Source organism: Drosophila yakuba, chromosome 3R (genome assembly GCF_016746365.2).
Source record: "Drosophila yakuba strain Tai18E2 chromosome 3R, Prin_Dyak_Tai18E2_2.1, whole genome shotgun sequence".
NCBI classification, from domain to species: domain Eukaryota; kingdom Metazoa; phylum Arthropoda; class Insecta; order Diptera; family Drosophilidae; genus Drosophila; species Drosophila yakuba.
The window spans coordinates 16077323-16105091 of NC_052530.2; the positions used below are offsets into that span (position 1 = coordinate 16077323).

At 37.2% G+C, this 27769-nt stretch overlaps 1 protein-coding gene and 1 long non-coding RNA gene across 32 annotated transcripts; one reads left to right on the forward strand and one right to left on the reverse strand.

Annotated features, from left to right (window-relative positions):
- Positions 1–2564: 2564 nt before the first annotated feature.
- On the forward strand, positions 2565–3304 carry LOC120321916. Its single transcript, XR_005561651.2, has 2 exons — positions 2565–2778; positions 2857–3304. It is a non-coding gene; the product is annotated as an uncharacterized LOC120321916 (long non-coding RNA).
- Positions 3305–5227: 1923 nt separating this feature from the next.
- LOC6537066 (casein kinase I) lies at positions 5228–27511 on the reverse strand. Of its 31 annotated transcripts, XM_039376148.1 has the most exons (14): positions 27384–27511; positions 25976–26306; positions 18153–18361; positions 15282–15392; positions 14004–14170; positions 11354–11468; positions 11026–11294; positions 10785–10955; positions 10007–10084; positions 9552–9632; positions 9204–9269; positions 8396–8494; positions 6703–6809; positions 5228–6127 (listed from the first exon to the last, which is right to left on the reverse strand). In XM_039376148.1, the coding sequence occupies exons 3-14, from the start codon at positions 18262–18264 to the stop codon at positions 6058–6060; spliced, it is 1446 nt and encodes a 481-aa protein (XP_039232082.1). In that variant the 5' UTR covers positions 18265–18361; positions 25976–26306; positions 27384–27511; the 3' UTR covers positions 5228–6057. The 31 variants fall into 31 exon arrangements, with proteins under 31 accessions (XP_039232082.1, XP_039232075.1, XP_039232073.1 ...); XM_039376141.1 differs by lacking the exons at positions 14004–14170; positions 25976–26306; positions 27384–27511 and adding exons at positions 12302–12450; positions 18635–18699; XM_039376139.1 differs by lacking the exons at positions 14004–14170; positions 25976–26306; positions 27384–27511 and adding exons at positions 12302–12453; positions 18635–18699.
- Positions 27512–27769: the final 258 nt, after the last annotated feature.

The window sequence follows — 27769 nt, forward strand, 5'->3', positions numbered from 1 at the left end:
GGTGGAGCAGTCGATGTCCGCTTCGATGTTTAGTTGGGGAGTTAGCTCAATGTGGGAACTCACATACTTTCTGTATTTCATCCAGTTAGTGTTGTGCGACGTCAGCATGTGGGGGTGGTCCGCAATTTCTGGGCTTTGAAGAAGGCTTATCAACAGAGGGGAGTGGTCAGATGAGAGATCCGGTAGTGCTATGGCGCTTATTAAATTGCGTGAGATGTTTTTTGTCACCGCGAAATCAATTAGATCTGGGATCTTTTTTGGGTCTGCAGGCCAATATGTGGGGCTACCAGGGGAAACGTAGTCCAGTTTATTGCTCACCTTTATAAGTGCATTATACAGTTGCCTTCCCTTGGGAGTCACGAGGCGTGATCCCCAGTGCGTGTGTTTGGCGTTGTAGTCTCCTGCGGCTATGAAGCGATCCCCCAGAGTGTTGTAGAAGTCCATGAATTGACCTTCAGAGATGTTAAATCGAGGTGGGCAGTAGACAGCGGCAATGCAAAGGTTGCCGTTTCCTGAGATCACTTTTATGGACGTGGCTTGCAGGTAATTTGTTGCAAACCTTTGATGAAAGTGGTGTTTGATGCGTTCTCTGATTAAAATGCCCGTTCCGCCGTGGGCCTTGCCATCCGGATGATCTGTGCGGTAAAAGGTATAGCCTCTTATATAGAAGTTATATCTCCCTGTGAGGTGCGTTTCAACCAGCAGCATGGCGTCGATGTGATTTACGTTTAGGAATTGAGTTATTTCAAGTTTATGCCGTGAAATACCGTTGGCATTCCACATGGATATACGTAGGTTAGTCATTTATTTTTTGGACTGTTGTGCTACAAGCAGCTGAATTACCATGTTCTGGTTCTGAACAAGGGTTTGCATGGTTGTTTTCATGAATGACATAAGTTCCATCATACTTTGTTGCATGGTGAACATCATAGATTCCAATTTGCTTTGCGGCTGCACTGTAACCTGCTGAACATTTTCTGAGTGAGGCTGGGGCGGATTTTCCATGCCTGTTCTTAGTGCTTCGGCGTAGGAGATTCCCTTGGTTGTATCTAGCTGCCCAAAAGATGATCTGGCTGCCTTGGCGAAATGTTGTTGGTGCGTAGCTGTCGCTCGTCGCATGCGACTCTTCAGCTCCTTGTAGACCGCACAGCCTCTGTAGTTTGCCGTATGGTTTCCTCCACAGTTGCCACATTTTTTCATTTGGGGGTCTTCTTTGTTTGCGGGGCAGTTTACGGAGTTGTGGAAGTCTCCGCAGACTACGCAGACCGTCCGAAGTGTGCAGTATGTCTTGGTGTGTCCATACTCTTGGCAGTTTGTGCATTGAACAGGGCCGTTGCGTTTGTGGGGTTCTTCCACGGTGATTCTTCGATGCAGTAAGAGCTGCAGCTTGTAGATCGGGTGCACTTCGTTTTTCTTTAAGGCTTTGCTATCTGGTTCGAGCTCTACCTTGAAAAGTGGTTGCGGTTTTTTGTTTCTGTTAACAATATTGCTAACATTTTTGGCGCAGAAGCCCCTGGCCTTAAGGGCTTCCTGAATTTCGGAGGGGGTGACGTCAGGTTCTATACCTTTTAGCACAACTTGCAGTCCCTTGCTGCTTTTTAGTTGATAGGTGTAAAAGTTCTTTTTTGTGTCTTCCAGGTACTTAGACACAGCTCGGAAGTGTTCTTCGGACTTCGTTTGGACCTTTGTTTCGTGTATGTTCCCTTTAATAAGCGGAACAACATGGAAATTCTCGTCCCCGACCAGCGCAACAATTTTGTTGACCAGGGCGCTTGAACTTTTTTCCCTTATGTAAATAGGTGGGGGCTTAGGTTTCCTTTGAGTCTCCTGCCCCAACTCTGGTTGGTTGTTGTCCGCCTCTGCTAAGATGGAGAATCGGTTTTCATTGGAGCTCCTCGTTTGATCGGTGCTTTTGTTGGTTCGATTGATCTTTGGTTTATTGCCAACCGTGTTGGGTGGACTAAGCTTGCGCTTAATCTGGATGTAGCGGTCCATACCGGTCTGTATAGCTGGGCCCGCTTGTTGCTTATCGTGGCTAACTGTTTTTGTTGCCATTTTATTTTGTTGTGCGGCCTTTGGGACCGAACTCGCAGTATTGGTAGTTGGTTTAATTATTGGTGGTGAGTTTACTGCAGAAATTTTAGCACTGCTTGTTGTTGGAGCTTCATTCAGCGAAGCCGGCGGTGGTGGGGTTTGGCATTGGTAGCTCCATGATGCGGGAGTTGGGGTGAGCAGAGAGGGTGAGCAAGAGCTGGCTCTCTTGCTGTCGACGGTCAGTAGAGTCGAGTTGCTCTTTGTCGACTTCTGATTTTGATCTATATCTCTAGTTGAGAAATAGGAGTAGCAAGCATTTCTTGGGTTGACGGAGCTTCTACGCTCATTCTTTTGATCGCTGCTCATTTTTTCGAGCTTGTTATGCGTGGCACTTATTTGTTTAAATTAAATCAAATTTTGAATTTAATTTTGAAATTACGCGCCCAACGTTCGCACCTCAGCACTGGTCTTACGGTTGATGTGGCAACGCCACTCGCTCATGATCGCCCACCGAGATAAGTTGGCAGCGCTGTCAGCTGTTTTATCAGCTGCAAGAATTGCAAACTTATATATTTTGCTAACCACCTGCAACACGCGGTCGTTCAGCACGCCTAGGTTACGCGCAGAACTATGGCACAAGTCCACCGTTTGTTTTTGCGGATTTGCCGCTAACACTGTTCAGCACAACCACGTTAACACGAGATTTTCGCGCAGCGCTATCGAAAGACGTCCGCTTCCACAAATGTGTGATATAATATGTCATTCAAACAGAAATAGTTTTTCCAAATTCCCATTAATAATCAATTGTATCTTTTATAACAGTTAAAACGGAAACACTGGCTTCCTCAAAAACTGCAATTTACTCGTGTTTGTGAAATGAGTCGGTAAAACCAGGTGGGAGCGTGGACAGATCGTGAGGTAACTGTTAGAGACCCATGATCTATCAATTAGTATAATTAAGCTCACCGTAATTGGACTAATTCTTTTGTTTTTTGTTGCACAGCCTATTAGTTTATCGTAATTTTGTGAAAAATAAAAAAATCATTAATTTACTAAAACAGCTAACCAGATATGGCAAAACACACAAACCTTTTGTAATAATTTTTCATTTATTTTGGTTTCAATTTTTTCTTGGTTTTTTTTTTATTTTCATATTTTTTTCGTTCTTTTGTTGGTTGTTGTTCGTCTTGGTTTGCTTACACTGTTTTAAGTTACCATTTGTGTTTTCTGTTATACTTATACATTAATAATAAACCATTTTTACACAATATTTTTGTTGTTATTTTACTTTATTCGCGTTCGCAAACGATATAATGCCTACAACATTCCTGTTGGAAAATATTTCTGGGTACGTCTTCACTTGCTTTCTTCTTATTATTTTTTTTAGCTCTATTATAATTAATTGTTTCGATTTACTTTTGTGTTAAAACTGCTTTGCCGCAGTTAACAATGTTAACTGCTATACCTGCAAATAGCAAAAGGCCTGCGTGCACTGCTTGCTTGCCAACCATTAAACGCTTTTTGTTATCTTCGATCTGCTCCGCACTCCATCCTCTTTGCGTCGTAAATATGTAAATTTCCGTTCTTGAATACATTAATCAATGCATGGGTTATTTTTCATTTGGTTTTGGGTTTGTTTATCAACATTTAAAGTCAATTATGTATGTATGTATATTTTTATAATTTACTTTATATAAACTAGTGCGGTTTGGTTGTTTCTCGGATTCTATTTTTGTCATAGAAATATTAATGTTAGCGTAATTTGTTTGTGTATCTTTAATATTTCATATATAATACAAATGAGTTTTTTAACTATACAGGAAATTTTGGTTAATTGTATATGCAATGTTATTTATGTAAAATTTGAAATTTTATTTGCGGTTTTCAATGTTTTTTCTGCTTTCATATGCTAAAAAGATTGCAAAAAAAACACGAAAAATTTGCATTGTCCTTGTTTAGTCAATGCTGTTTTTGTTTTCCTCGTATATGTATATTTTTGTAATAAGTATAAAAAATTTGTTTAAAATATATATTTCCACATACAATTTATTGATTTTAGCTTTACTTTTCGCGTTTCATGGAGAAGTGTAGAGAAAAATCAAATTCGTTCAGAGTCGGAGATGTGTTTTTGGGAAGTCGGTATTAGCTGCAGGCAACTTTTTTAGTAGTTTAGTACTCATATCACGTAATGTCAAAGAAAGGGCTCAGTACATTAGTATTTACCTATCAAATGATTGATCTGTGCGGAAACTTGGGAAGTTTCCTAACAATTTATTACGCTAACTTCGCACATCATAAACAAGAAATTATCTAAGAAACGATCAGAAATTAAATCCTCCAAATTAATTCGACTACCAAAAGCGATTTCTACATTTTGATTTATCCGATACATAGACGTGTATATATATCAAAATACTTGTGTATATATATGTACATATTAGGTATAGAAAAGTGCATTCCAAACAGAACTAACCCAAGCTGCTTATTGATTCATACTGTATATCTAGTACATCATATAGCTTTATACATATAGCCATTATCAGACAAGTAGCGAACGTTTTGATCAATAAATAAAGGGGTATTATTTTTTCGAGATGATTGGTTCCAACAATAGATTGACAGTGTTAATTAGAAGATTTTAAAAACTTTACATTCGTGAAAACCTTTAAATGGGATTCAAATACTTAAAAATGTGTTACTTTTTAAGACACTGAAAGTAAATCACATATACAAACCATTTTTAAAACGGTATTTGAATTCAGAAAACAAGTATCTCCTTCAGAATCTGATTTACCCAAATGTCTACCCACCAAGTTGATCTTTGAAATCACTTTTATTTTTTTCATATTTAATTTCTTTATACGGAAAGTATAAATCTAATTGTTTTTTTGCACATTTGATTGGTCATGAAAGCATAATTATAATTCCATAGTTTCACTTTCAGATTTCCCCTAGGGCGAAACTTTAGGATTTCTCTAAAAATATTATTTCAGTATCCAGTTGTGTTGGTTATATACCCAAATAAAAGTCAAGCGAAAAAGACTTCTAGATTAATGCGAAAGGTGGTAGAGGGATTCCATAAATGTAGCTTAGCTATTTATCTGACGATGGTACATGTATAACGCCTAAGTTGTTTTCATATGACTTCATACATACATATATTAAGTTGAATAGTTTTAAAAAATTATGTTTATTTTTGCTTTCTTTTCTTTCATTATAATTTACAAGTTTGTTGGTTGCGTATAAATATGTTCTTCTTTCTCTCATTAAATGATGCTGCACTAGTTTTGTTTTTGTCTCTTTTAATATGTATATAATATATAAATATGCTTTAAGTGGTTTTTGTGTGTTTAAGTTTCCTTCAGTTAAGAGCAATAGGGTTCTGAGGGGTATTGATAGTGATAGTGGTTTTAGGGAGCTTTTTTTACGATTCCCTTCACAAGACACCGACGGGAGGAGCTGCCCTGGCTGTGAGTGATTCTGGCTTGAGTCGCCGTGTCGATTCTAGTCGTTTTGAATTACGTTTGAATTTTGTTTTCTTTTTTATTTATAATAGCATTAATTAATAATATAATTAATAATTATAATAATTTATATAATAAACGCAAAATTGGTAAATAATAAAAATAATAATAAAATACAATCATTACAATAATTAATCAAAATTGGTTTCATTTTGTTTGTTTTTACTGTTTTTTAGTGTATTTAATGTGTACGGGGTTCATTTGTTTTGTTTTTATTTTTGTTTTGTTGGGTTTCGTTTAATATTTTTTTGTTGCTTTCTGCATTTTGCATCAGGCTTTATATTTATATAAATTACAACGGAAGTGTCGGTGTGTTTGTAGTTGGTGTTGGCGTCAACATCGACGCGGATGGAGGATAACGCAACGTATGCTGCGACGTTGCCTGTTGGATATAATCCTGACTCGGATTATTCAATACGCTATCCCGTGAGTTTGAATGTGAAGTGGCACGCAGCAGGGTGACTGCCTCGCGTTCTGGACTACATTGTACACCGTCTAGTCATTTTTGGCGCGTCGATTTCTTCTTCTTTCGTTTAAAGAAACAACAACATCTGGAATATAAGGAACCACTGGAGACAGTTAACCAAGGGACAGAAACGAGACGGATTCGGATTCGGATACGGATTCAGAGGGGGAGACGTAGGCATAGGCATAGGCGGAGGCAGTGGATTGGTCGGGGGAGAAAGAGAAAGAGAGAACGGAAAACGGAAGTTGCGCATTAAAAACGACAAAGCAAAAAAATTCTTTAAATATCTAGTGGATCTGTTAATCAATGTATCGATATATCTATAAAATACCTATGATTTTTTAATTAAGACGCTTTACAGACAATCTATATCACATACGTTTTATTTTTGTTGTGCTGCTATTAGTGCACTAACATCTAAAACAAAAAACACGCCCCAAAAGATATGCTCTGAAAAATTTTAATAAGTGATCAATACCAAAAGTTTATTCATTTACATGTACATATTACCCTACAACCATGCCTCTAAAATCGCCCATTTTTTATATCGGAGTATCTAAAAACAAGTTTATTATGTACAAAGTTTTGTCTATAGAAAGGTTTATCTATTCCGCAACACGTCTATCATCAAGCTACATATCGATATACCGATTAATTGATCGCCTAAGTAACACATACTTTGTTTCATCGACCACTTCGACTTCCGGCTGCTGTGTGATGGGTGTGTTTGAGTGTCCGGCCGTGGGATCGTCCGGATTTAGTTCGCCATTCGTCGAACTCACAACCTGCAAAGGAATGTTAGAGAAAAAAGAAAAGGAATACAATTTTAATATTAGTATACATTTGTTATTAGATTTTGTACTAAACATATAGTACGAGTATGTACAATAAGAAGTGATTATACATAATTAAACGATTTAAACCGCTTTTTTAATCGCTAATCAAAAAAGAACCAGTTTAAGTACAGTCGATAAAAAAGTATCGGTTGGAATGGCAGTACAGACATCACACAGAACGAAACTGTTATACAAACAATGACTATCTTGACAGCACTACAGAGCCAAGTAGACTACGGATGAAAAAATTTTAATTTTGTAAATTCAATACCCTTGACGGTTTTTAAAAGGTAATATGTACCCTCAGCCTATTTCGGAGATTGCCTGGATTGTCAGGGCGTTTGCAGATCACACATTTAGATGATGGATGTATACAGAACAAGATCAAAGTACTAGGACAGACAAGTTATATTTCAAATACCTTGGATAGCCCATTTAAAAGGAAAGCAAACAGGGTTTGGTTTATGGCGAAGGAAAATGTCGTTTAGGTTTTAAAAGAAGCTGTCGATGTGGTATTTGGGAGAATAGTAGAAGTGTTGGTGGTTCGTTGGTGTCCTATTTCTTAGGGTCGTCTTCGGGATCGCTTTTCTCATAGTAAGCATCAAAGGGGCTATCATCATCCGAGCTTGAATCTTCAGGCAATCTCTGTAATAAGTTGTGTTTTGGTTTCGAATTTGATTCGATACATCAAAAGTGGTCTTTCCGACTCGAAATAAATGCCAATGATTTCACTTTATGAAAAATGAGTTTTCTCCAGTCGAATCTAGGAAGGTATTGTTACACAACTGCGGATATGAAAAGTGATCCATGCTTCTCTAGAGTGGTGTAATGTATTGTGTGGCATGCAGTCAATAACAAATACTGCTAAGTAGTGTTGGTTAATGCACTGCTGAAACTTGCATTAGTACCGTGCACAAGTAGAGAAAGGCTACGTTTCTTCTTTGTTATTCATGCAGTTTTTATAAGGATCCTCTAGCATCAATTATTTTCACTAATATTAAAGAAATGCTCTAGGTTCAAAAAAAGAGGAAGATCCTAGAAAAATACCCAAGAAGAAACTAACAAAACGTGTTGGAAAACCCAAATCAAACGTAACGGAAGTGGAATAAACTGTAGTGGAGAGGAGTAGGAATAACACACGTTGGGAAGAGAGATTATTGTTCAGTACCTTGTTGAGCTAATGTAGAGTAAATCAAGTGAAAACATTAGAATTGAAAAGGCCAAAAATATAACAGTCTGCGATAGATAATGTTTCATTGTAATAATTATAGAAAATATATATATAGGGAATTATGTACAGAATAACAGTCGAACAAGAATTCAATAACGTAATGAGGCGAATTCAAATGTCTTTTATTTATATGTATGCTAGGTCTTGCCAAGGAGCTGAAGTTTGCTAAGTTTAGATTATGTATGCACAAATACAGACTGTAGACTGAGCGGGCGAGCGAGCGACATAACAGAAATAAAACGGAACGGAAACGGAAGAAAAAGAAAAAACTGTTGTACAACACTGGCCGGTTGTCGCAACTTACCTGTACTGAACCATGCCGATCGGCCGGCGTTAGATTGCCCAGTGTTGCCCCCGGCTTTGGCACATCAGGCCACGCAGCAACACCTCCTTTGGCATTTGTCTTTGGTTGGGTTATGGTGGTGGTGGTTGAAGTGGTGGTGAAGGATTTGGACAATTGGTTTTGATTATTTTTGTTTAAATTCGGAACAGTTCAGTTCGGTTTGCGGTCGAGCAATTGGTGAAAACGGATTTATGCAATTTGTTTAATAATTAAATTTAAAAAAGTTATTTCTGTACAACATAGAGACAGACAGCTCTAGTAATTTATAATTTAAAATCTTTATAATTTAGGGATTGTGAGTGAGTCTAAGTAAAACTAAAGCAAGTCAAGAATGTGCTACAAAAAACCCAAACAAAAAAAAAAACAACGTAGTCCATACAACAGACAATCAAAGGCGAATGTAATAAGAATAAACAAGGGTTATACTAACAGCAAAGATTTTACCAAATTATAATTAAATTAATTTACAAATCCCGTTCACCGATCGATTAAAGCATTTCTGTGCATTTTTAAAACTAGGTTAGTCGAGCATCTACTAACAGCATCTGAATATTCTATCTATTTCAAGCAGTTATTTGAAATTATTTTTCAAATATCCTAGCCTTGCATTAGCATATTTTCACTAAGAAAAAGACAATGAAACCCAAAGCATTTATAAACCTAGCAATGTAGTCTGCAACCAGACGTATGTATGCGTAAAAGGAGTAGAAGAGCACTTTAATTCACACTAACCATTACAGAGATATTTTTCAAGTCTACAACGTCTAACCTGGAGTATTATATATTCTTCATTCTCATTATCAACTTCGTCATCAAAATCAAAATAAGAAACATCCTATAGTTTTATATCAAATGTTGTGTGTGGGGAAGAGTAGGATCAAAACAAAAGCGTTGAGCATAAGTAGAGAAAGAAGAGCAGTGAATAACGAATGTTAGAAGAAAAGAACTGAGTAACCAAAGAGAAAAAAGTTCGCTAAAGCTAAGTTGAAACAAGGATAACTGTTTTTTGTCTTATAAACATTACATAAAATAATCAAGTTGAATTTTGTCTGTGATCGAGAGCACAAATTTGATTCCTTTTCGCACTACTTTAGTAAATTGTTATGATATACATTACCTTAGCCGTAACATTATGACGATCTTTATTTGGTGAAATGATGACTTCATGGCCAGTTTGCAGAGATCCGACGGGCGTTGACTGTTTTATGTCAGTGATGTGAATGCATGTATTAAATTTGATAACATGTTTATATATAGATGATTCAGTAGTTTTTTTTTAACACACAGAGTTACACGCACATAAAACGGTGTTGACAACCGAAAAAAGAGAAAAGAGATCAAGGAGAGAAGAAAAGTGCTGTTATAAATGGCTTCAATTGGTTGCTTAAGTTAGTCTCATTAATAGTTTGTACTTAACATACGATAGCTTAACCACCTAAAGCAACGAGCTTACACACTGAGACAAAGCATTGACCAACACTGAAAGTGATCGAGCGTCATACATAACTATGCAGCACTGTTTTAGCATTAGAATTCAAAGACATATTTCAGCATTTGGATTTCTTTTGGTACCTTGTCAGACTTATTTTTGGCCAAATGCGATGGCGGTGCATTCTTAATGACCTTCATTTGGTCCAGCTGTTCCTTGGTCTTAAAATCGAAACATGAAAGTGTTTTAATAGCAATAGCGCTAAGTTTAAGGGAAACAATAAATATTAAAACACCATTTTTCGGATTTGATTATGGGTCTTTACTGTTTATATTGCGCTTTAATTTAAGTTTCTATCTTGCATGTGAGTAGGGGCACTTTATAAAAATATATATTTCAGTGAATTCATTGAAGGCAGAGAAAGATAACATATGTCGTCGTTGGCAACAGGAATCAAACTAAGAACAAACTGAGCCCAATCTTCTGTGCAGCAGCGGCGGGTAACGAAAAACCGATAGCGCCACAACTAGGATCCCGCCATGTTAGTAGTTGGTTACATTGACGTCATACAAACCGACAATTCCATGCGGCTTTCATTTGTTTTTCGGTTAATTCAAATCATTCATGGTGGGTTTTGAGGGCAATGGCGGCGGTTGGCTCAGTCAATCGAGTTTTGATGTCATGCTCGATAATTCCATCATTAGAAATGATTTTTCAATTACATGATAATTAACTTAAGATATTTTTAGATGTTCGAGACGTTATGAATATCAATTTAAATATTTCTAAAAGCTTGCATTTCACTATGTCTCCTATGGGTTAGATTAGGGTCAAGTTTTAGAATTCGGTGGAATGTTTTTTTGGGAGTCTTAATGTGTAAGAGAGTGTAATTTTAATGGGGTAGGAGAAGATATAACTCACCATTGTCTTCCCTGTCCAGTCGAACTCGCCCTCGTCGGTGTATCCCTTACGATCGAATAAGTCTTGAAACAGTCTTCGCAGAAAATCATAGTCGGGAGTTTCGAAAAAATCTAGCCGCCGTACATAACGCAAATATGTCGCAAACTCTTCCGGATGTCCATCACAAAGCACCTGAGTATTGAAAAACAGACGTTAGTACGAGGTTTAATGTGATTAAAGGGATTTGCGGGGTATATTTCACCTCGATGGGCGTTGCTCGTTTCGTATCACCGATTTTTTGATATCTCTCCTTGAGTGTATCAGCCTTTAGGCCTTGCCACGGCAGTGAACCCCTTAAGAAATACATAAACATATGTCCCAATGCCTCCAGATCATCGCGTCGCGACTGCTCACGCCCCATGTGCGTGTTGATTGACATATAACGTGCCGTTCCAGTTAGGGACTTATGCTCCCGATATGGTATATGCCTATTTGTATCTAAATCAATGTATTCTTTGGCCAAACCGAAATCTGTTGATAAAATGTTGTAAGAACTTGCAGTACGTTTAATACTTAATTTAAGATCTTACCAATTATATGTATAATTTTTTCACGTTTTGTTGACGTTCTGCCAATGAGAAAGTTCTCAGGTTTCACATCCCTATATATTAAGTGCCGACTATGAACATATTCGATCCGGTGGAGCTATATTTGTATTATCAGGATGGTTTTTTTAAGAAGTGAAAAGAAAATTAGTTAATAATGCAAATTTTGTAAAAGAGCATTCTATAGATGTTTTAATGCTTATAAAATGCCCTTTTTCGCTTTTAATTAATAAAATAAAAATCGATTTATTTTATATTTTTCTGTAGTGTCTCAACTAGCTGTTTATGTTTTTCACTGTAAATTTGTTTTCTTTGATGACATCGGATTTTATTATTTATCGCTGGTAAATCATAAAAATAACAAACTCAGAAATATATATGTTGAGCTACAGATTGATGTGTACATGCAAATTTATTTTAATTACAATGAACGTTTGTTTCCTCCTGTTTAGCTGATTTTTGTTATTCTAAAATATAAGATCATTTTCGGTAAAGAAGCATTTTTAGTGAACGATGCCTCGTTATGAATGCAAACAAAAGTTGTTACAAATAAAACCTCAACCAGGCGGCTACGATTATGACAGAAAGAGTGAGTCGAAATAGGGAGGCAGCGACCTATTGGTTTCTTGTTAGTAATGAACATTAAATAAATAGTAAATAAGAGTTAAAAATATAAGCTAATAACCAAGCAACTCTAATAAAAACGCATATACACACCCCAACCCACACACACGCAAAACAAACAAAAGGTGTTTCGATCTTGATCTTAGGACTAGTGTTGGTTAATTTTCACCTCGGCTACCAGTGTTGTAAATGTGATTATGTGCAGAGTTATGCGCGTGCTTAAGAAAAACTTTGCGATTGCAACATCTGTTGTTTTATACTTCGTTGTTTAACTTTGGTTTTTGTGGATTTTGTTGTGGTAGTACTTACTAATTGTATAGCTATCAGAAGTACGCTCTTCAAAGTGAAACGTCTGCCGCAAATATCGAATAAATCTTCAAGTGATGGACCAAGCAACTCCATAACAAGAGCATTGTATTTGCCGCATGGGCCGAAGTAATATACTTCTGGTACACCCTCTGCTATCGATTGATCGATCGATTAATTGATTGATTGGTCGATTTTATTGTCGATTGTTCGGTTGGGTTGACATAAAATTTTGTTGGGAGGAAGCGAGCGAGTGATTATTATTTATTCGAGTGTTGGACAGCGCACAAAAGTTTTTTGGTTGATCGATTTGTTGTTTGTTGTTGTTTTTGTTGTATTTTTGCAAACAATTCGTGAGCAAGAGATAAAGAGATGGAAGAGATAAGAAAGAAAGATGAGAGATACAAAATAGAAAATTCTGTTGTTTTTTTTCTTTAAAAAAACGTTTTTGTTCTTTTAAGCTGCATTTTAAATTTGACGGTTCGGGCACAACAAAAAGGAAAAAGACAGAGTGGGAGAGTGATGTGTAGAGAGCGATGGATTTGGCTCATGTTCTGGAGGTTAGTGTAGCGCGTCTTACGATATTACCACCTTTCATTTGACAGAGATCGAGCGAAAGTATAAATACTTATTCGGGCAACTGTGCTAAACACAACAAGAACAACAAAAATAGAGATTCTCGAAGCATATACACAAGGAAATGACTGCTGGAAAACCAACCTGGAGACGGGAACTCACCTACCAACTCATCCTCCTCCTCCGAACTTCATTTGACCTAACCAGTAGAAACTTCTACTCGAATATAACAGAGTTTTGTGTGTGCTTACAAATAATCTTAAAACTAAAATAGTTTCCTTGGCGGTGTGTGTGGTGTGTATAACAGGTTTTGGGATTCCCTAAATTCTGATAAACAGTTCGATAGATCTTTTTGCAACTGTGTTAGTAGTTTTGGTTAAATTATATACATTGCAATTTTTTTTGTCAAAGAGAAGAGATAGACTACAAAAGTCAGTTTTGATAAATGAAAAATTGAGTAAAGTATTAACAAGATCAACAACGAAATTGTTAACTAATGTGTTCATTTCTGTTGTTTTAAACTTGAAAACACAATGGAACAAAGGATTCCTCTTGGGTTTATGTACAATTAAGTGTTTTATTAAAATATTAATTTTTAAAGGACGCATTACATGCTTTGAAGGGATTGCTTTTTGGTGTTATAAGTTTTTGCAGATCCGTTAAACGATATTGAAAGTTGCAACATAAAAGTATTATTACCTTTACTACATTTTCTACAGTAAACTAAAAAGTTGACTAACGTTCATTGCATAGACTCTAAAACGTACTAAATCAAGAAAACAAAAATTGAACCTATATTTTAGCCGTTGAGACACTTTTGATTCCAAATTAAAAGAAATTAGTTCATGGACGATATGCTGGCGGATTTCACAAGATATGAATGTTATACAGGACGCTTAAAAATGCGATCTTTATTTTAATTTTCTGGAAATGAGTTTTATGAGGGAGGCGGACACGTAAAATACAGTCAGCATTCTTTTGAAAATCTAGAATTGCATAATTTCCCTGGAATAGCAAATATCCCCACACAATATTATTACTTTTTTAAATCAAGTGAAAACCGCTTTACTTTCGTCTACAACACTTTTTTGGTGATGTTTTTATCACTTTTGGTGGATGCCACACTTACAAGTTGTTTCGCTATCATCAATACAGTCTTAAGTGAAAATTTACGGGCGCAAATATTGAAGAGATCTTCTAATGATAATCCCAATAACTCTAAAACCATGGCATTGTAACGGCCACCGCAAGTGCCCAAGTGATAAATGCGTGGTATGCCATCTGGGGCGTTATCGGCTGCATTTCGATGTCGCATTTATTTGTATTGCGTTCAGGATCAGACAAAATTCCATTCCAATTCCGATTTGGGGTCCAATTTAGTGGTTGGGATGTTGGTGAGGGGTTGGTTCATAGCAATATATTATAGCAACATGGCATCACAATGTATTATGCAATAGTTGATTGTAGTTGGTTGGTTGTAGGTTGGTTCAATTCAGTTCATAATCGAGTTGGTTGTAATGTTGTGGTAGATTGCAGCAGACACGGGGAGAAATATAGATAGATAGAGAGCAGCGCATGATGATTCGGATTCGGGTTTAAATTTCAATTTAGCGGTTCAATAATTCATAGCAAATATTTGAGGTATTTGGTGTTGTAGTAGTTGATGAATAATGGAGGAACAGAGACCAAGATATTTAAATAAACAACAAATAAGTTAAAGCAACAGAAAACAAAGGAATTTTACACAGAAAAAATTATAAATAATGAAAAGTTGGGCAATAATTGAGAAATCTATACATATGTATATATAGTAGGATATATGTATAGATTTGGTTTGCCTTTAAAGTGAATTTCGAGCTGTTTTACATTGGCGGTTATAACAGTAGTTGCAGTTGTAGCCTCAGCTGTTTTACTACAGAAATACAATAGATTTGGGACGTGGTGTTTTTACAGTTTTTGTTTTTAATAATTTTTTTAAATTTCACTTCACGCACCGACCGACCTCCGAAAATATGCTTGAGAAAATCTATTCATGTTTTTCTTTTCGTCGTATTCTTTCTTCGCAGTGCGTTTACCACAAACGAGGTACCAGAAGTGTTTTACAAAAATGATAAATATATTCGTTTACATATGAATCTAATAAAATGGTGGTAACGGTGCAAAACTTTACTTTCAGTAATATTAATTGGTTAGTAAAAGATACGGAGAGGGGGGAGATAAGTTGTGACAGGGATAATCATTTACAATTCGTACCTCCTCAGAGCAATTCGAATTTTATTCCCTACAGAGGAGTTTGGACATTGGTTGTTAGTTCATTAGTTAGTGTTAGTGGGACGACGGCTTTGGGTAAAGTTATGAGTGGGTTCGTAGAACAGGCTGCAGAGTTATAAAGCGATAGATTACATACCATGTGATCCTAATAGTTTATAAAACCTATACTCTAAGTGTAGTTGCGGAGCCTTTGACTTCATAGGCTCCATTTTTATTGCTACATGTTCATTGTTGTAAAGATTTTTGCCTGGAAAAAAGGAAAGTCGCCATTAGTTTTATTCATCTGACGTTTAAAAAGTAAAACAGCAAATATTTAAATATTCAACTTCAATAAATAAATGCCAAATAAGAACAGAAGAGAGTTGTATGCACATGTGGCTTTACATGCCTAAGACTATCGCCAATCACATGCATTCAACGCGTTTACCTGCCCCACCATTGTCAGTAGTGCCACGCCCATTACGCCCTCCAACACCACCACCGAAGCAACACATTCGGCGACCTAGCCAAATGGGGGAAAAATAATAGTTAGAAATACAAGCAATATCACAGTTCCCTTGGTCTCAACCTAAGCTTCAATATTCAGACGATTTTTTTAAAAACAAAAATTAAATTAAAATTAAAACAAATCGTCCGGAAGCGGAATTAAGAACAAGGTCGCATAATTCGAGAATTGCATTTTAGATACCACGACATGACGGAGCCTCAGACAGAAGCTGAGAGAAAATGTCAACAACGAACAGTGCGCTCATGTGCGAAATTATGTCATGAGAAAGTCGGTGACAGAGAGAGAGACCAACAAGAATGTGTGGGTGGCTTGGGTTTGGCTTTTATGAGTTTGCTGGGTGAGTGGATGGGTGAAACAGACGTTGCTTATCAACAGACACAACATTGAAACGCTGATGATAGAGTGGTCGCACACACAAACGCATAAAGATACAACAAATCTGCGATAGGAAACCGCATGATTTCAATGAAATGCTAGAAAGTACCGCTGCTAGCAATGCCCTTTGCCCGCCTTGCCCCCTAAAAAGTGTTTTGTTTGCTGAATTCTTAGACCACTAGAACACCCACCAGCATGCGGACAAAAAATCAAAAATGCAAAATTAACAATTTGTTGGTCTGAAAATTTTTTGTCTACGCGGACAATAGTGAGATTTCTGGTCGATCGGAAACAATTTTAAATCTCTTTTGCAAGTGTGCATAGCAGATGGCAGATGTCTCCGTTTTGGAGATGTTGTAAATTGCATTCACTTAGTCACAGAACCATTGAGACTCATGATCATTAGACACAAGTTTGTATCCGCAAATCTAAAACCCCTGGAGCCAACAGGCTTAACAAATACCGTGACCTAACGCAATATAAAATATTTATGTATAAACGTACAACTGCAAAAAATGGAAAATAAACCTCTAGAGATTCGTAGAAATAAACAATAAAACAGCTAACTTACAAAAACTAAAACAATGAGAGAGCGAAAACAAACTTTTATAAAGGGCGTGCTACGCCTAACAAAAATAAAGCGACAGTTCCAAAATTAAATGAGAAACGCCCACGCAAGGCGCCCATAAAAATGAGCCAAGAAAATGGGCGGAAAAGTATTTAGGTTGGTCAGCGTTCTGGTTTCTGGCTTCTAAATACATACTTATTCTTTGGGTTTGAAATGGGTAAAATCATAAAAGAAACGGGCCTCCTAAAAATCAAAACAAAATTATGTCATTTGGATTGCATAGTACAAGAAAATGTCCCAAATGTAAAAGGCCTAAGCATTCCCCTTTTATCTAACATAAAAATAACAAAAGAAATTAGACAAACATACACACACTTTTCGATGGGTATTTATAGACCACAATTAATAAAAATGATATCATAAGCGAAACGAAATGGGCTGTGCGACGTCATAGAAATTAATTTAATTGTAATTGAAAATAAGCAACCAGTACCTTTCAAACTGTGTGATTATCATAATTTGAAAGGGTAATAAAATTAGCCAATTAAACACAGCTTTCATGGGATTGTTTGCGATCGTATTTACTTTTTGTCAACGCTTCGGCCTAATGAGTCATAAAATAACCCAACAAAACAAATGCAATAACAAGTCTCGAGATGCTGAGATGGAAACAAAGAAAAAGCATGGCTCAGACCGTCGGAAAGAGACGAAATAAATGGCTGAGAAAGAGACAGTCTGAGAAGGAGACCTCGTGATAATTACAGTTTTAGCGGCACAGCCCACTACAACCGACTAAGAATTAGCAAGACTTTATAGTACTACCTGTTGGCAGTATGACAACAAATGCACAAAAGGAAGTGGAAGGCCCCAAAAAAATAAACACCGGCCGGAGGGGCGGGGCCAGTACAAAACAACTTTATAAAAGCGCATTTAGCAAACAAAGCCAAAATGACGACAACGTCGACGATGCCAAGAAAACAGATGGCGGAATGGAATGGCATTTTGTGTTGTATTGTGCACTCTTCGCCGCCAGTGAAAAGGAGCGGGGAACCACTGTACCCATTGTGGTTAACAAACCTGGAAAGGAATGCTCGTCGAAAGGAAGTGGCCAACGAAAAAAAAGGTGCAAGAAAAATAAAACACCGAAGGTCCCAAACGCGACAATATTTGCATGCCAACAGGTAAAAATTCGGGGGGGGAATAGGTCAATGGGGTGGCGGACCATACGCAGTATGGGTTTAGGTCGTAAACAAGATTTTCGAGTGATTTATGTGGAAGTATTTTCTCAATCGTAATGAGTTTTTTAAATGATTTTTGAATGGTCCTTTAGCAGAAAGTGAAAAGATATGAGAATTTGGTCTTTTCAAACTTTCAAACGGTCGCTCGGAAAATGTAAAAGACTATTAGCATACGATCGACTTTTTCTTTATAAATCTTCTGGGCAACAACTAATATCATCATATTACCAGAACACCATTTGAAAACGTTCATACAAGTGTTAGCATAATAAAATCATTAATGGTTGATTATCGAATGAGTATTTGATTTAGACTTACCTAAACGCAATTCGCCAAAATTACCACAGCCAATTTTTTTACCGACACGAAAATTTGGTCCGACCATAAGTACACCGGTTGTGGTGCTTACAGATTGGCGGGTGGAATACATGTTATTGCTTGAGCTCTTACCACCGGCTAGGGCTGTGGTGGCATTTGCCACATTACCAGCGGATGGACCGGCAGTTGTCGATTGTGGGCCACCGCCACTGCAAGGAAAGAGAACGGAAATCGATTAGTAACAAGTTGATTGCAATAAAAGTAAACATTTTACAGGGCTGCAGACTCGGCGCAACAGCTACCTGATGTCTGCTTTAAGATTCCTTAGCACCAAAGTGGGGTGGGGCACAATTTAAGTACTAGTGTGCCCAACACCAAATGTCAAAATACTTAAATACAAAAACCAGAAGTAATTCGTTCTTTATTCACTATATTCTTTGGTAAGGTCATTGATAGCTTGGAACTACGGTATTAGTACGTACTCTTCCTCCTTGATATAAGTTTTTTGTATGGATAAATATTTGCGCAACATTTAATTTTGAAAGACCAAAAAGCCCCGGGTATACAGGATCTAAACTAGTGACATACGGAAATCAAAGTAGTAAAGTTCATAAAACCTGCTCGACCGAAACAGATGTTGTTATTGTTATAGGTGGGCGTTACTAACGACTCATAAATAAGTTTTCATTCTTGTCCCAGTAAGTACAAAAAAATAAACCCAGGACAATGACACAGAAACTTTTCGCATTTTCAAGTGGCCCTGCACAGGCAACAAAAATCGATTCGAGTCGAGTTGTGTAGGCCAGGTGAGTTTCTGTTTACCAAAGCTCTTGGAAGAGGGAATAGAGACCTAGCTGCTGGTTATGGCCACATGTCCAGAGAGCTCGCTCAGGCGTAGCCATTCATGGACAGAGTTGGGGCAGAGAATTCGAATCGACTCCAGTCGAGTCGAGTGGATTGTAGTGGAGTGACTCATGGCCAGACAAGGGAAATATGTTTGATTAAGACAAAAGGTTTTGCTTTGTTGCAGCCGGGTGGGTGTGGCCCCAGTAAGATTTCATATTTTCCCATGCTTTTTATTGTTGCAAAATTTAGTTCAATGTCGTCTGATTAATCGGTACTATAACTAGGCAGTAGTGGCTTTATTAAATTAAGGGCAACACGTGGCCTTCTGTTAATGCAAGGCTCGTTTACCAAAGATGATGTAAAATGAGTCACCCGAATGAAAAAAAATATTATATATATAAAAAAAAGGGAAACTTTTACACTTCTTTATAAAAAAGTATTTCCCTAATTAATGACAAACTGTGTCAGAGTATATCCCAAATTAAAGATCTTATTTGCTTTAAATGCGTACTTCTAGTAATTTTAATGCACCAATTACTCATCACAAAAATGGATCGGCAAAGTAAATAGAAGATTTTAGTTACAACTTCTGTTCAGCCGATATTTAAGTTAATAACGCTGTTCACATACAATACCGAATAGCTCACGGCAGTATTAAATTGGTTAACTGGCGGATTGGTTACTGTCCGCCCAACACGATTAACAGGAAATAATTAGGTATCCCACTCGTTCTGCGTTAACCCCCTGTTCACCATCTTTGCCTCAATTTCTACTTTCATTTAATATCAGTCTGCCTATCGGTCTTCGATTGCTTGCCAGCTGCGAACGGCAGTCGGAAAATGTTATCTACCCACTAGTTTTTTTTCGCCAAGGCATAACAACATACACACGATAATTGTACCGTTAGCCGGGGCTGTAAAAAAAATCACAAAGACTAAAAACCGCCGATAACAATTAAAGAGTAAATTGCTGTAGGCAAAAGCAAAGGCGATTGAGCAGGCGACGAAATGAATCAGAAACAAGTTGAAGTTCAACCCCGATTACAAGTTCCTTCTTTATCCCCTGCCATCACCTCATCTCAAAATAGCAAAGCCACTTGCCTATGCCAAATGCACACTACAGAAATTGTCTGTAAAGAATTTGTTGTTTAACTTGGTCAAGCCAAACGGTATTTAAAAATCGGTCAGAATATTATTTAGCAAGCTCAAATCTTCTACAATGCATACGCTGATCAAGATCTGGTTTAATAAAACCTAGTATAGTATTTGAGTAGGTAATCGCTGCAATAGTTTTTCATGAAACATTTTTCCTGTAAAATGAAAACAAAACGTATCTTATCCATCAATAGCTAATTGGTCTGGTATTTCTAGTTGGTTGGCTTTTCTAGGGTATTTCATTGCCTCGACATGTCTTATTTTTCATGCTTTTCTTGTTATTGCTTTGACTGTATTATGGCTTAATATCCTGGGGCTAAAACTGGTTCATACACACACCAGTATATGTTTCTCTGTGTACATATGGACGGGAATTAACGTATAAATGGCTGAATGTCCACCGATCGATCTCCGTTTAACTCTACTTCTTCGGTGTTTCTGGCTCCCCACATAAACCCATTTGTATTTGGTTGGACTCCGCGTAATGTTTTTTCTTCTTGTTTTTATTACGTTTTGGTGTCGGTTTGGTTTCTTGGCTTTCTACGCCTTTTGCTTTTGGCCTGGTATGAAAACGGGTTCGTATTTTGTTGCTCCCGGTTGTTCTTGAAGATAGCCAGGTTTTTTCGTGAATCAGAATATGACAAAAGGCTCTTTGCTGGATATTGCACCTGGGGTTTTACAAGAGACTTCCGAAAGGCCATGGCAATAAGAAAGCACAGCTCAGTAAGCAACTGATTATTGAATTTATGTGTACAGTTTTAAAATTTGTCCAAGGGTGTTAATCCCAGTTGCTTGACATAAAGTTTAAATAGTTATTAAAATTTGTTAAAATATCTAATTTTTTAAAGACTCGAAATAAAATTGTTAGAAACAATTTCTTTTAATAATGATTCGATTTGATACAAGAAAGTTCGCATTTCTGTGAGATAACACGGTGTGACATAACATTCCCATTAACAAATTAACACTTGTTGCAAAATCAAATGACCAATAAACCAGTTTTAAGGAAAGTGATTGAGAAAATAAAAAAGAACAAACATGTTCATGTTATTCCTTATTTTGTTTGTTGCGTTTGAAAGTAGGGAAAAACAAAATCGATAATTAAAAATAAACCAAGCGCTATAAATAAAATTATGCACAAGGTGGGTTGACCAAACTCACTCAACAATACTACCGCTCAGAAAACCATGTATGTGTGTGTGTGTGTGTGTGTGTGCAAGACAATTTTATCTGTTCCTGTGTGTGCTTATAAATAAATCAAGTGTAAATTGAACAGAAATCCGAATATAAGGAGGAAGGGCAAAGAGAGGAGAAAATTAGACCAGAGGACAGCGAATAGGAAAAAAAGGGAACTTGCGCTGAAGACGGCAATAGTAGAAACCGCAAAAAGCGGAAAATCCCAATTAGAATCCCACAACATTAGCGTCAAAATCACTACACACAAAAAAAAAGTGGACAAATTTTGGAGCACAGATTTGAATTCGGAATATTAAATTATATCAACCATTTTTTACTTTTTGAATATTAAATATATACTAACAAAATATATGAAATATTCATATTCAATAAAGGTTTGCCTTTGTTGCTGTGTATCCTTACAAGAAACAGCAAAATGAAACCGCAAAAGAATTCCGCCTAATTGGACGGAATATTGATTGGAAATCAAGGTGACACAGTGACTTCTAAACTGTGACTAACTCACATAATTGCAAATTTAATTAAAGCCAAGAAAACCCCACTGATTCGGGAAGCCCCACAAAAAACCCATAGGTGTTCACCAAAAAAGAGGGAAATTACGTAAGCAATCAAAGAAAACAAATGGCGCTTAAAAATAAACAAATGATAAGGAAAATCGACTGATAAGTGCGTGTGTCGTTACTTGTTACTTGTCTGTTTGCGGGGTGACTTATCAGCTGGAGATTTGTGAGTCGTTTGCATTTCACTATTTTCCTTTTCAAGTTCCTTACAATATATTTTTTGCTATAATTTATATTTATATAAACAAACAATTGCCAGCACGACCAATTGAATTTCAATTATGCAAATCAATTGAAGAGCTAACGTACAAAACATCTGAAACGGGAATGTCGTTGGATATTATATTTATATTTAGATAGAAAATAGGTGATCACTCTGTTCAATTTATATATCAGTTTTTAGAGAAATATCATAGCTTAAAGAAGCTACGTTCGGGAAAACTGAATTTTTGCTATTAATTTGCTACTAACATATGTAAAAAGGTAATTTTTTTAAATTAAGATTAGGCCATATGTATGCTACTAATAAGTAAAACAAATATCGATTACCTTTTAAAATATTAAGCATCTAATTTTTTAATGACACTCTTTTGCAGCCAAAACTAATTTGGCAGTCAAGTCAAGTTATTTTAGTAGCAAATTTACTGCTTTTATCAGAAACATTAATCAAATAATATTGGAAGTGTACATTAATTGCCGATGTGGATAATTCAGTTTAATTGACAATATGCTACAAAGCGATTCAGCTTGTTGGTATTAATGTGATTTTTGTTTTTGGTAATCAAGTCGTAATTGAATCGCTATAACGCCCAGCATAACGACATGGCGTAACATGTCAATATCCATTTTCATTGGCATTTGACGTTTTGAAAGGCAAAGTGGCAGTGTGAAGCACAAAAAATATCACTAAAACTAACGACAATTGCTGTATTCGCACATATTTGCTTAGCATAAATGAACGCACACAGTGGCGCATTTTTCTTATTGGTCTCTCCTTAGCCTTTTCTCTATGCATCGCACCAAATGACCTATCACACTGATAAGCGGAGAGAGCCCGAGAACCTTGCACATACACATACAACCAAACCACTCGAGGGGCTACACACTCGCACACACTAAAGTTGGCTAGATAAGCGCGCCTTGATTAGCAGCGACGTCAGACAATAGCGAGTCGAAATGAACGAGTGACAAGTGTGTAACGGGAGAGAGGGAAGTGGCGCTGCACATCTTGAAATGAGAGGTCAACCCAAAAGGGGAGGCGGTAAAAGCGGGAAAGAGATGGAAGTAAAGACGGATGAAAATAGGAGTAGATGCAGGCTCCACTGCACCTTGCACAGTGAGCGGCAACACGAAATTGATTAATTCTTTAAGTCAGAGCTCCGCATCTGTAATATATATATTTTCTAACGCTAGAGTCAAGCGAACTTTTTCAAAAGTCTTCATTTTTTAACAGATGGTATATAAGTCGAGACGGTGATTTTGATAGTAAGGTGTTCTTCTTCGGTATGCAAAGGTTTTTATACCCGTAGAGTAAAAGGGTATACTAAATTCGTTGAAAAGTATGTAACAGGCAGAAGGAAGCGTTTCCGACCATATAAAGTATATATATTCTTGATCAGGATCAATAGTCGAGTCGAGTTGGCCATGTCCGTCCGTATGAACGTCGGTGTCTCAGGAACTACAAAAGCTAGAAAGTTGAGATTAGGAATACAGACTCCAGGGATATAGACGCAGCGCAAGTTTGTCGAATCATGCTGCCACGCCCACTTTAACGCCCACAAACCGCCCAAAACTGCCACGCCCACACCTTTGAAAAATGTTTTAAAAATTTTTAATTTTTGTATTGGTCTTGTAAATTTCTATCGATTTGCCAAAAAACTTTTTGCCACGCCCACTCTAACGCCCGCAAACCGGAAAAAACTGTCAAACTGTCCTTTGCACTTTCACTATCTGTGTAACGGGTATCAGATAGTCGGGGAACTCGACTATAGCGTTCTCTCTTGTTTTTTATATGTAATTACTGCTAGGGTAGACAAGATTCGGCCTTCCGAAGTTAGCTTTCTTGTTTTATTTTTTATCTGCCAATGTAGCCCCCTGCGAAGCCAATTTAGGGCTGGGCACGTCACCCATCCCACTTCCACATCCAAAGCAGAGACAACAATTCCATTGACGACGTAGTCTATCAACGCCACAGCCTCTAACTGAAATAGCAGAATGATGTCCGTTTCGTTTGTGTGTGTGTAAGTGGTTTTGTGTATGGGGGCGCCTCAATGGCCGATTGACCTTTGCATGTTAGATTAACATTGAATATGAAATCGAATACACCCTACCCCCTCCCACCTACTAATACAGATCCTGTTTGTGGGCCATCTGCCCGGTTTATCGGTGTGTGAGCTTCAGTGGCAAATGCTTTAATTAGTTTACCCTCAGCTGGAACACGTACAAAAGCCAAAAGCTATGCAAATGTGTTCTATAGAGGTCAAATTCTATGCAATTTTCTGGACGGCATAAAAGCAACCAACAATATGACATATTAAAAATGCGTTTGCTGTCTTGTGATTAAACAAATTTTTTGAATCGCCTAAGTGAATTGGTGCGGTTTTCGGAAATCCAATTTCGTGATCCTTTTTCCGATATGAGCAATCCAAAGTATATATGCTTTTAACTTATACCTATTAATGTTGTTTATTTAATTAATATTATTATTAAATGTATGCTTAAATAACCCAAGCTTTTGAATTCGTGGAAGCAACGACAAGAATTGAGACATAATGCACTGACTAAATTTTTTAACCATTTTATTTATAGTTTGTACCAATACACTACAAATACAAAAATCAACCTGATCTGATGGCTATTATCTTCACCGCAACCATACGGAAGTTGTCGGTAATTTACTTTCTAGTGTTTTCTTCCGGCATGGCTCAACCTTTCGGACGTTTAGTGAGGGTGAGAGTGACCCCGAGATAACCCCAATCCCAGCTTGTCTCCTTCACCCGACGTAATTTACGCTTGATTCTTTCCTTTCGCCTTTGGTGGCCGCTTGTGAATTGACGGGGGCGTGGCTTTTCGACATTGAAAAACCTCACGTGCGTTTGCGTTGCCAACAGAAGTTTTGTTTCCTTCGGTTTTTTTTTTGTTCTTTATTTTTTGCTGCAATGCTTGCAGCTTCTGGGCGAGTTCAATGTCGTGGCCAATGCAATTTGAGCAATGACATTTTCACGTTTTTTCTTATTTAAATTTAATTGGCAGGTCTGTCTGTCGATTGCCGAACAGAAGGCCGGAAAAAGTCAATACTGTGCGACGACAGTGTATAATAACCTTCGGGTACGTTTGGCACTAAAGAATTTCGCACTTTCTCATCGACTGCGTAGTCGATAAATAAGAAATGTAATCTCTTAATTTTTTATTAAATTACGTAACATATTTTGGTTACGCACATAAACTTTAACTAGACTTTATTAAGTAATGGAAGTTCAAACTTATAACAGAATGGAAAATATTCATCCTAGCTTCAAATAATTGCCTTTCAAATATGCCTGCTTGTTTTATTTATTTACGGACTTTATTTACTAATACGGATGGCGAATAAACAAATACTGATTTGCTAGGCTAAGCGTTGAAGTTGATTATTAAGTAACACAGCTGATAGTTTGAAAATTTCTTTTACAGATATGAAAAATGACATTTAAGTGTAGATAAATTGCTTTCTTTGGTTACTGGCTCGGTTCTTCCATTACTAATTACTAATCATTTAATAATCCCCCTTTTTATCACTTGTCGTAGGGTTCAGCAACGTTTTCTAAAATAAGTTTTTGAATTATGTTGTCCTGGTACACACGTACATACTACATCTAAAATACTCTTCAGGAACTTCCTGCGAAAACAAGATTCTGGTCACACTGCCGCAGTGTATCTCAAATAGTTTCCCACAACCCTTCTGTTGCATGTCATTCGAAACTGAGCCCTTAACATGTGTTTAACACAAGTGGACAATGTTTGGCAGACTCAGCAAAGAAAAAACAAAACGAAAAAGTAATAAAAAATTAAATATATGAAAACTAACCCGGTGGACGCCGTGGAACGGTACTTTCAGTGGGAACGAGATGGCGAGAAGGGCCTCATGCATGGAATCCCGTGGAAGAGTAAAAAACAGAGCGTCGCGGGGGATCGTCGACGCCCAGTGACTGTCGAACTGTAAGCAGCTGTTGTTGACTTTGAGGCCGTTCACTCTTCGTTGTAGTGTTTGTTGTTGTTTTTGTTGCTGCTGCTGCTGATTTAATGCTGTTGTGTTTAAGAACGTGTTTTTATTTTTACTGCCTTTGTTATAATTGTTTGGTTGGCGACTTGACTTGGATTTTACACAATTTTAGCACTTGTATTGCACATCTGGTTGGCTTGAAATTAACAAATAAACATTAATTTTATTTTGGCTTTGCAACCTTTTTTTTTTAAACATTTTTCAGCTTTCTTCTTTTGCACTCTACACATTTTAGTATCACAATTTTTATTTTTGTGTTTGCTCTTTTCGTACTATTATTAAATTCCAACTGGAAAATGTTTTTAATTTGCCATATCCGCTGCGCTTTGTCTTTCTATATGTATGTACATATGTGTGTGCGATCGAGCAATGGAGAGGAGTATGAAAGGAAGGGAAAGATCAGAAAACATGCAGCAATATGTGAGAAATCCGCTCAACTTTCGCCACATTACGAAATTAATGCCAAAGCCGAACCCCCAAGCGCCCCCAACAAACTGATTTTAAACCTTTTTTTGTTTAGTTACTTTTCTTTTGCAGGTCAAAAGTCTGAAAAATAAATGAGTGCGAGAAGGAGAGATAAAGAGAGAGAAAAGGCCGCAGTAGATACAGATACAAAAAAAAGGCAGGCAAAATAAATTGTGGAAAAAAGTCATAAATAACTCGAAAAACCAGTTTATGCTGCCGGTGTACAAACAGGCAGCTCCAAAGCAACAAAAGAAACAGCAACAGTAAACAAAGTGTGCAGCAAAACGAAGAAAAGTGCGAGCGAGCTAAGAATAGTACTTAACAAAAAAAAAAAACATTAAAAGGAAGGGGGAAAACCAAACTCGTTAAAGCTGTGCAAGAGATGGAAAAATAAAGCACAGACAGCTGACTCAAAAAACTAGAAGATACAAAAACATACACATACACAACTGAGCGAGAAGAGAGGATAGATAATTTTCCAGTTGTGGGCAGACTGTCAAGTCAAAGGAGATTGAGATAAGAGGTGTTTAGCAACAGTTTGACAGCCACAACACTTTTCTGTTATGTTCCAGGCCATTATTTATTTTGTTCTCCAACTTTTGACACACACACACACGCAGCGAGGCGCAACAAGAGCGAATAAAAAACGTGGCTGCAATGCATTGAAAATCATTTCAAAAGGAAACTGGAGCAAACACAATTTATTCAACGTCACAGCGATAAAGCGATTAACGCGTACAACACACACCACAAGTTCTCACAAGTATATGTACTGCACACCCGCAGCGCACCGCCAGATTTGCGAGAGAGCTGCGATTGCAAAAACACTAGTACGGCGGAGGAGGAGACGGAATGACAACTGCCGCGCCAAGCGATCGAAAATCAAATGAGCTCCGACACAAAGAACACACGATGCCGAAGCCAGCGGAAGAGAACGAGAGAGCGCGAAAGTACACCACCACGGAGAGAAATTATGGTAGATCATGAAGATCAATTGCAAGATGTTACATTCTTAAAAAACTAATTAAATTCTGTTCTTTTTTAATCAATTTTAAAATGCAATTAAAATAGGCATTTCTAGCTCAAAGTAAAATGGTATATAAACCTGAGTTCTGACTACGTAATTAGGTGGAA

What these genes read in the sequence shown, in the direction of transcription:
- LOC6537066 (XM_039376138.1), bottom strand. Translation starts at nt 18,684, where the DNA reads ATGTTGCGCAAATATTTATCCATACAAAAAACTTATATCAAGGAGGAA. An exon ending in AAAAATTATACATATAATTG is followed by an intron (nt 11,295 to 11,353) that starts GTAAGATCTTAA and finishes TTTTATCAACAG; the next exon opens with ATTTCGGTTTGGCCAAAGAA. An exon ending in ATCGGCATGGTTCAGTACAG is followed by an intron (nt 6,810 to 8,395) that starts GTAAGTTGCGAC and finishes ATTCCTTTGCAG; the next exon opens with GTTGTGAGTTCGACGAATGG.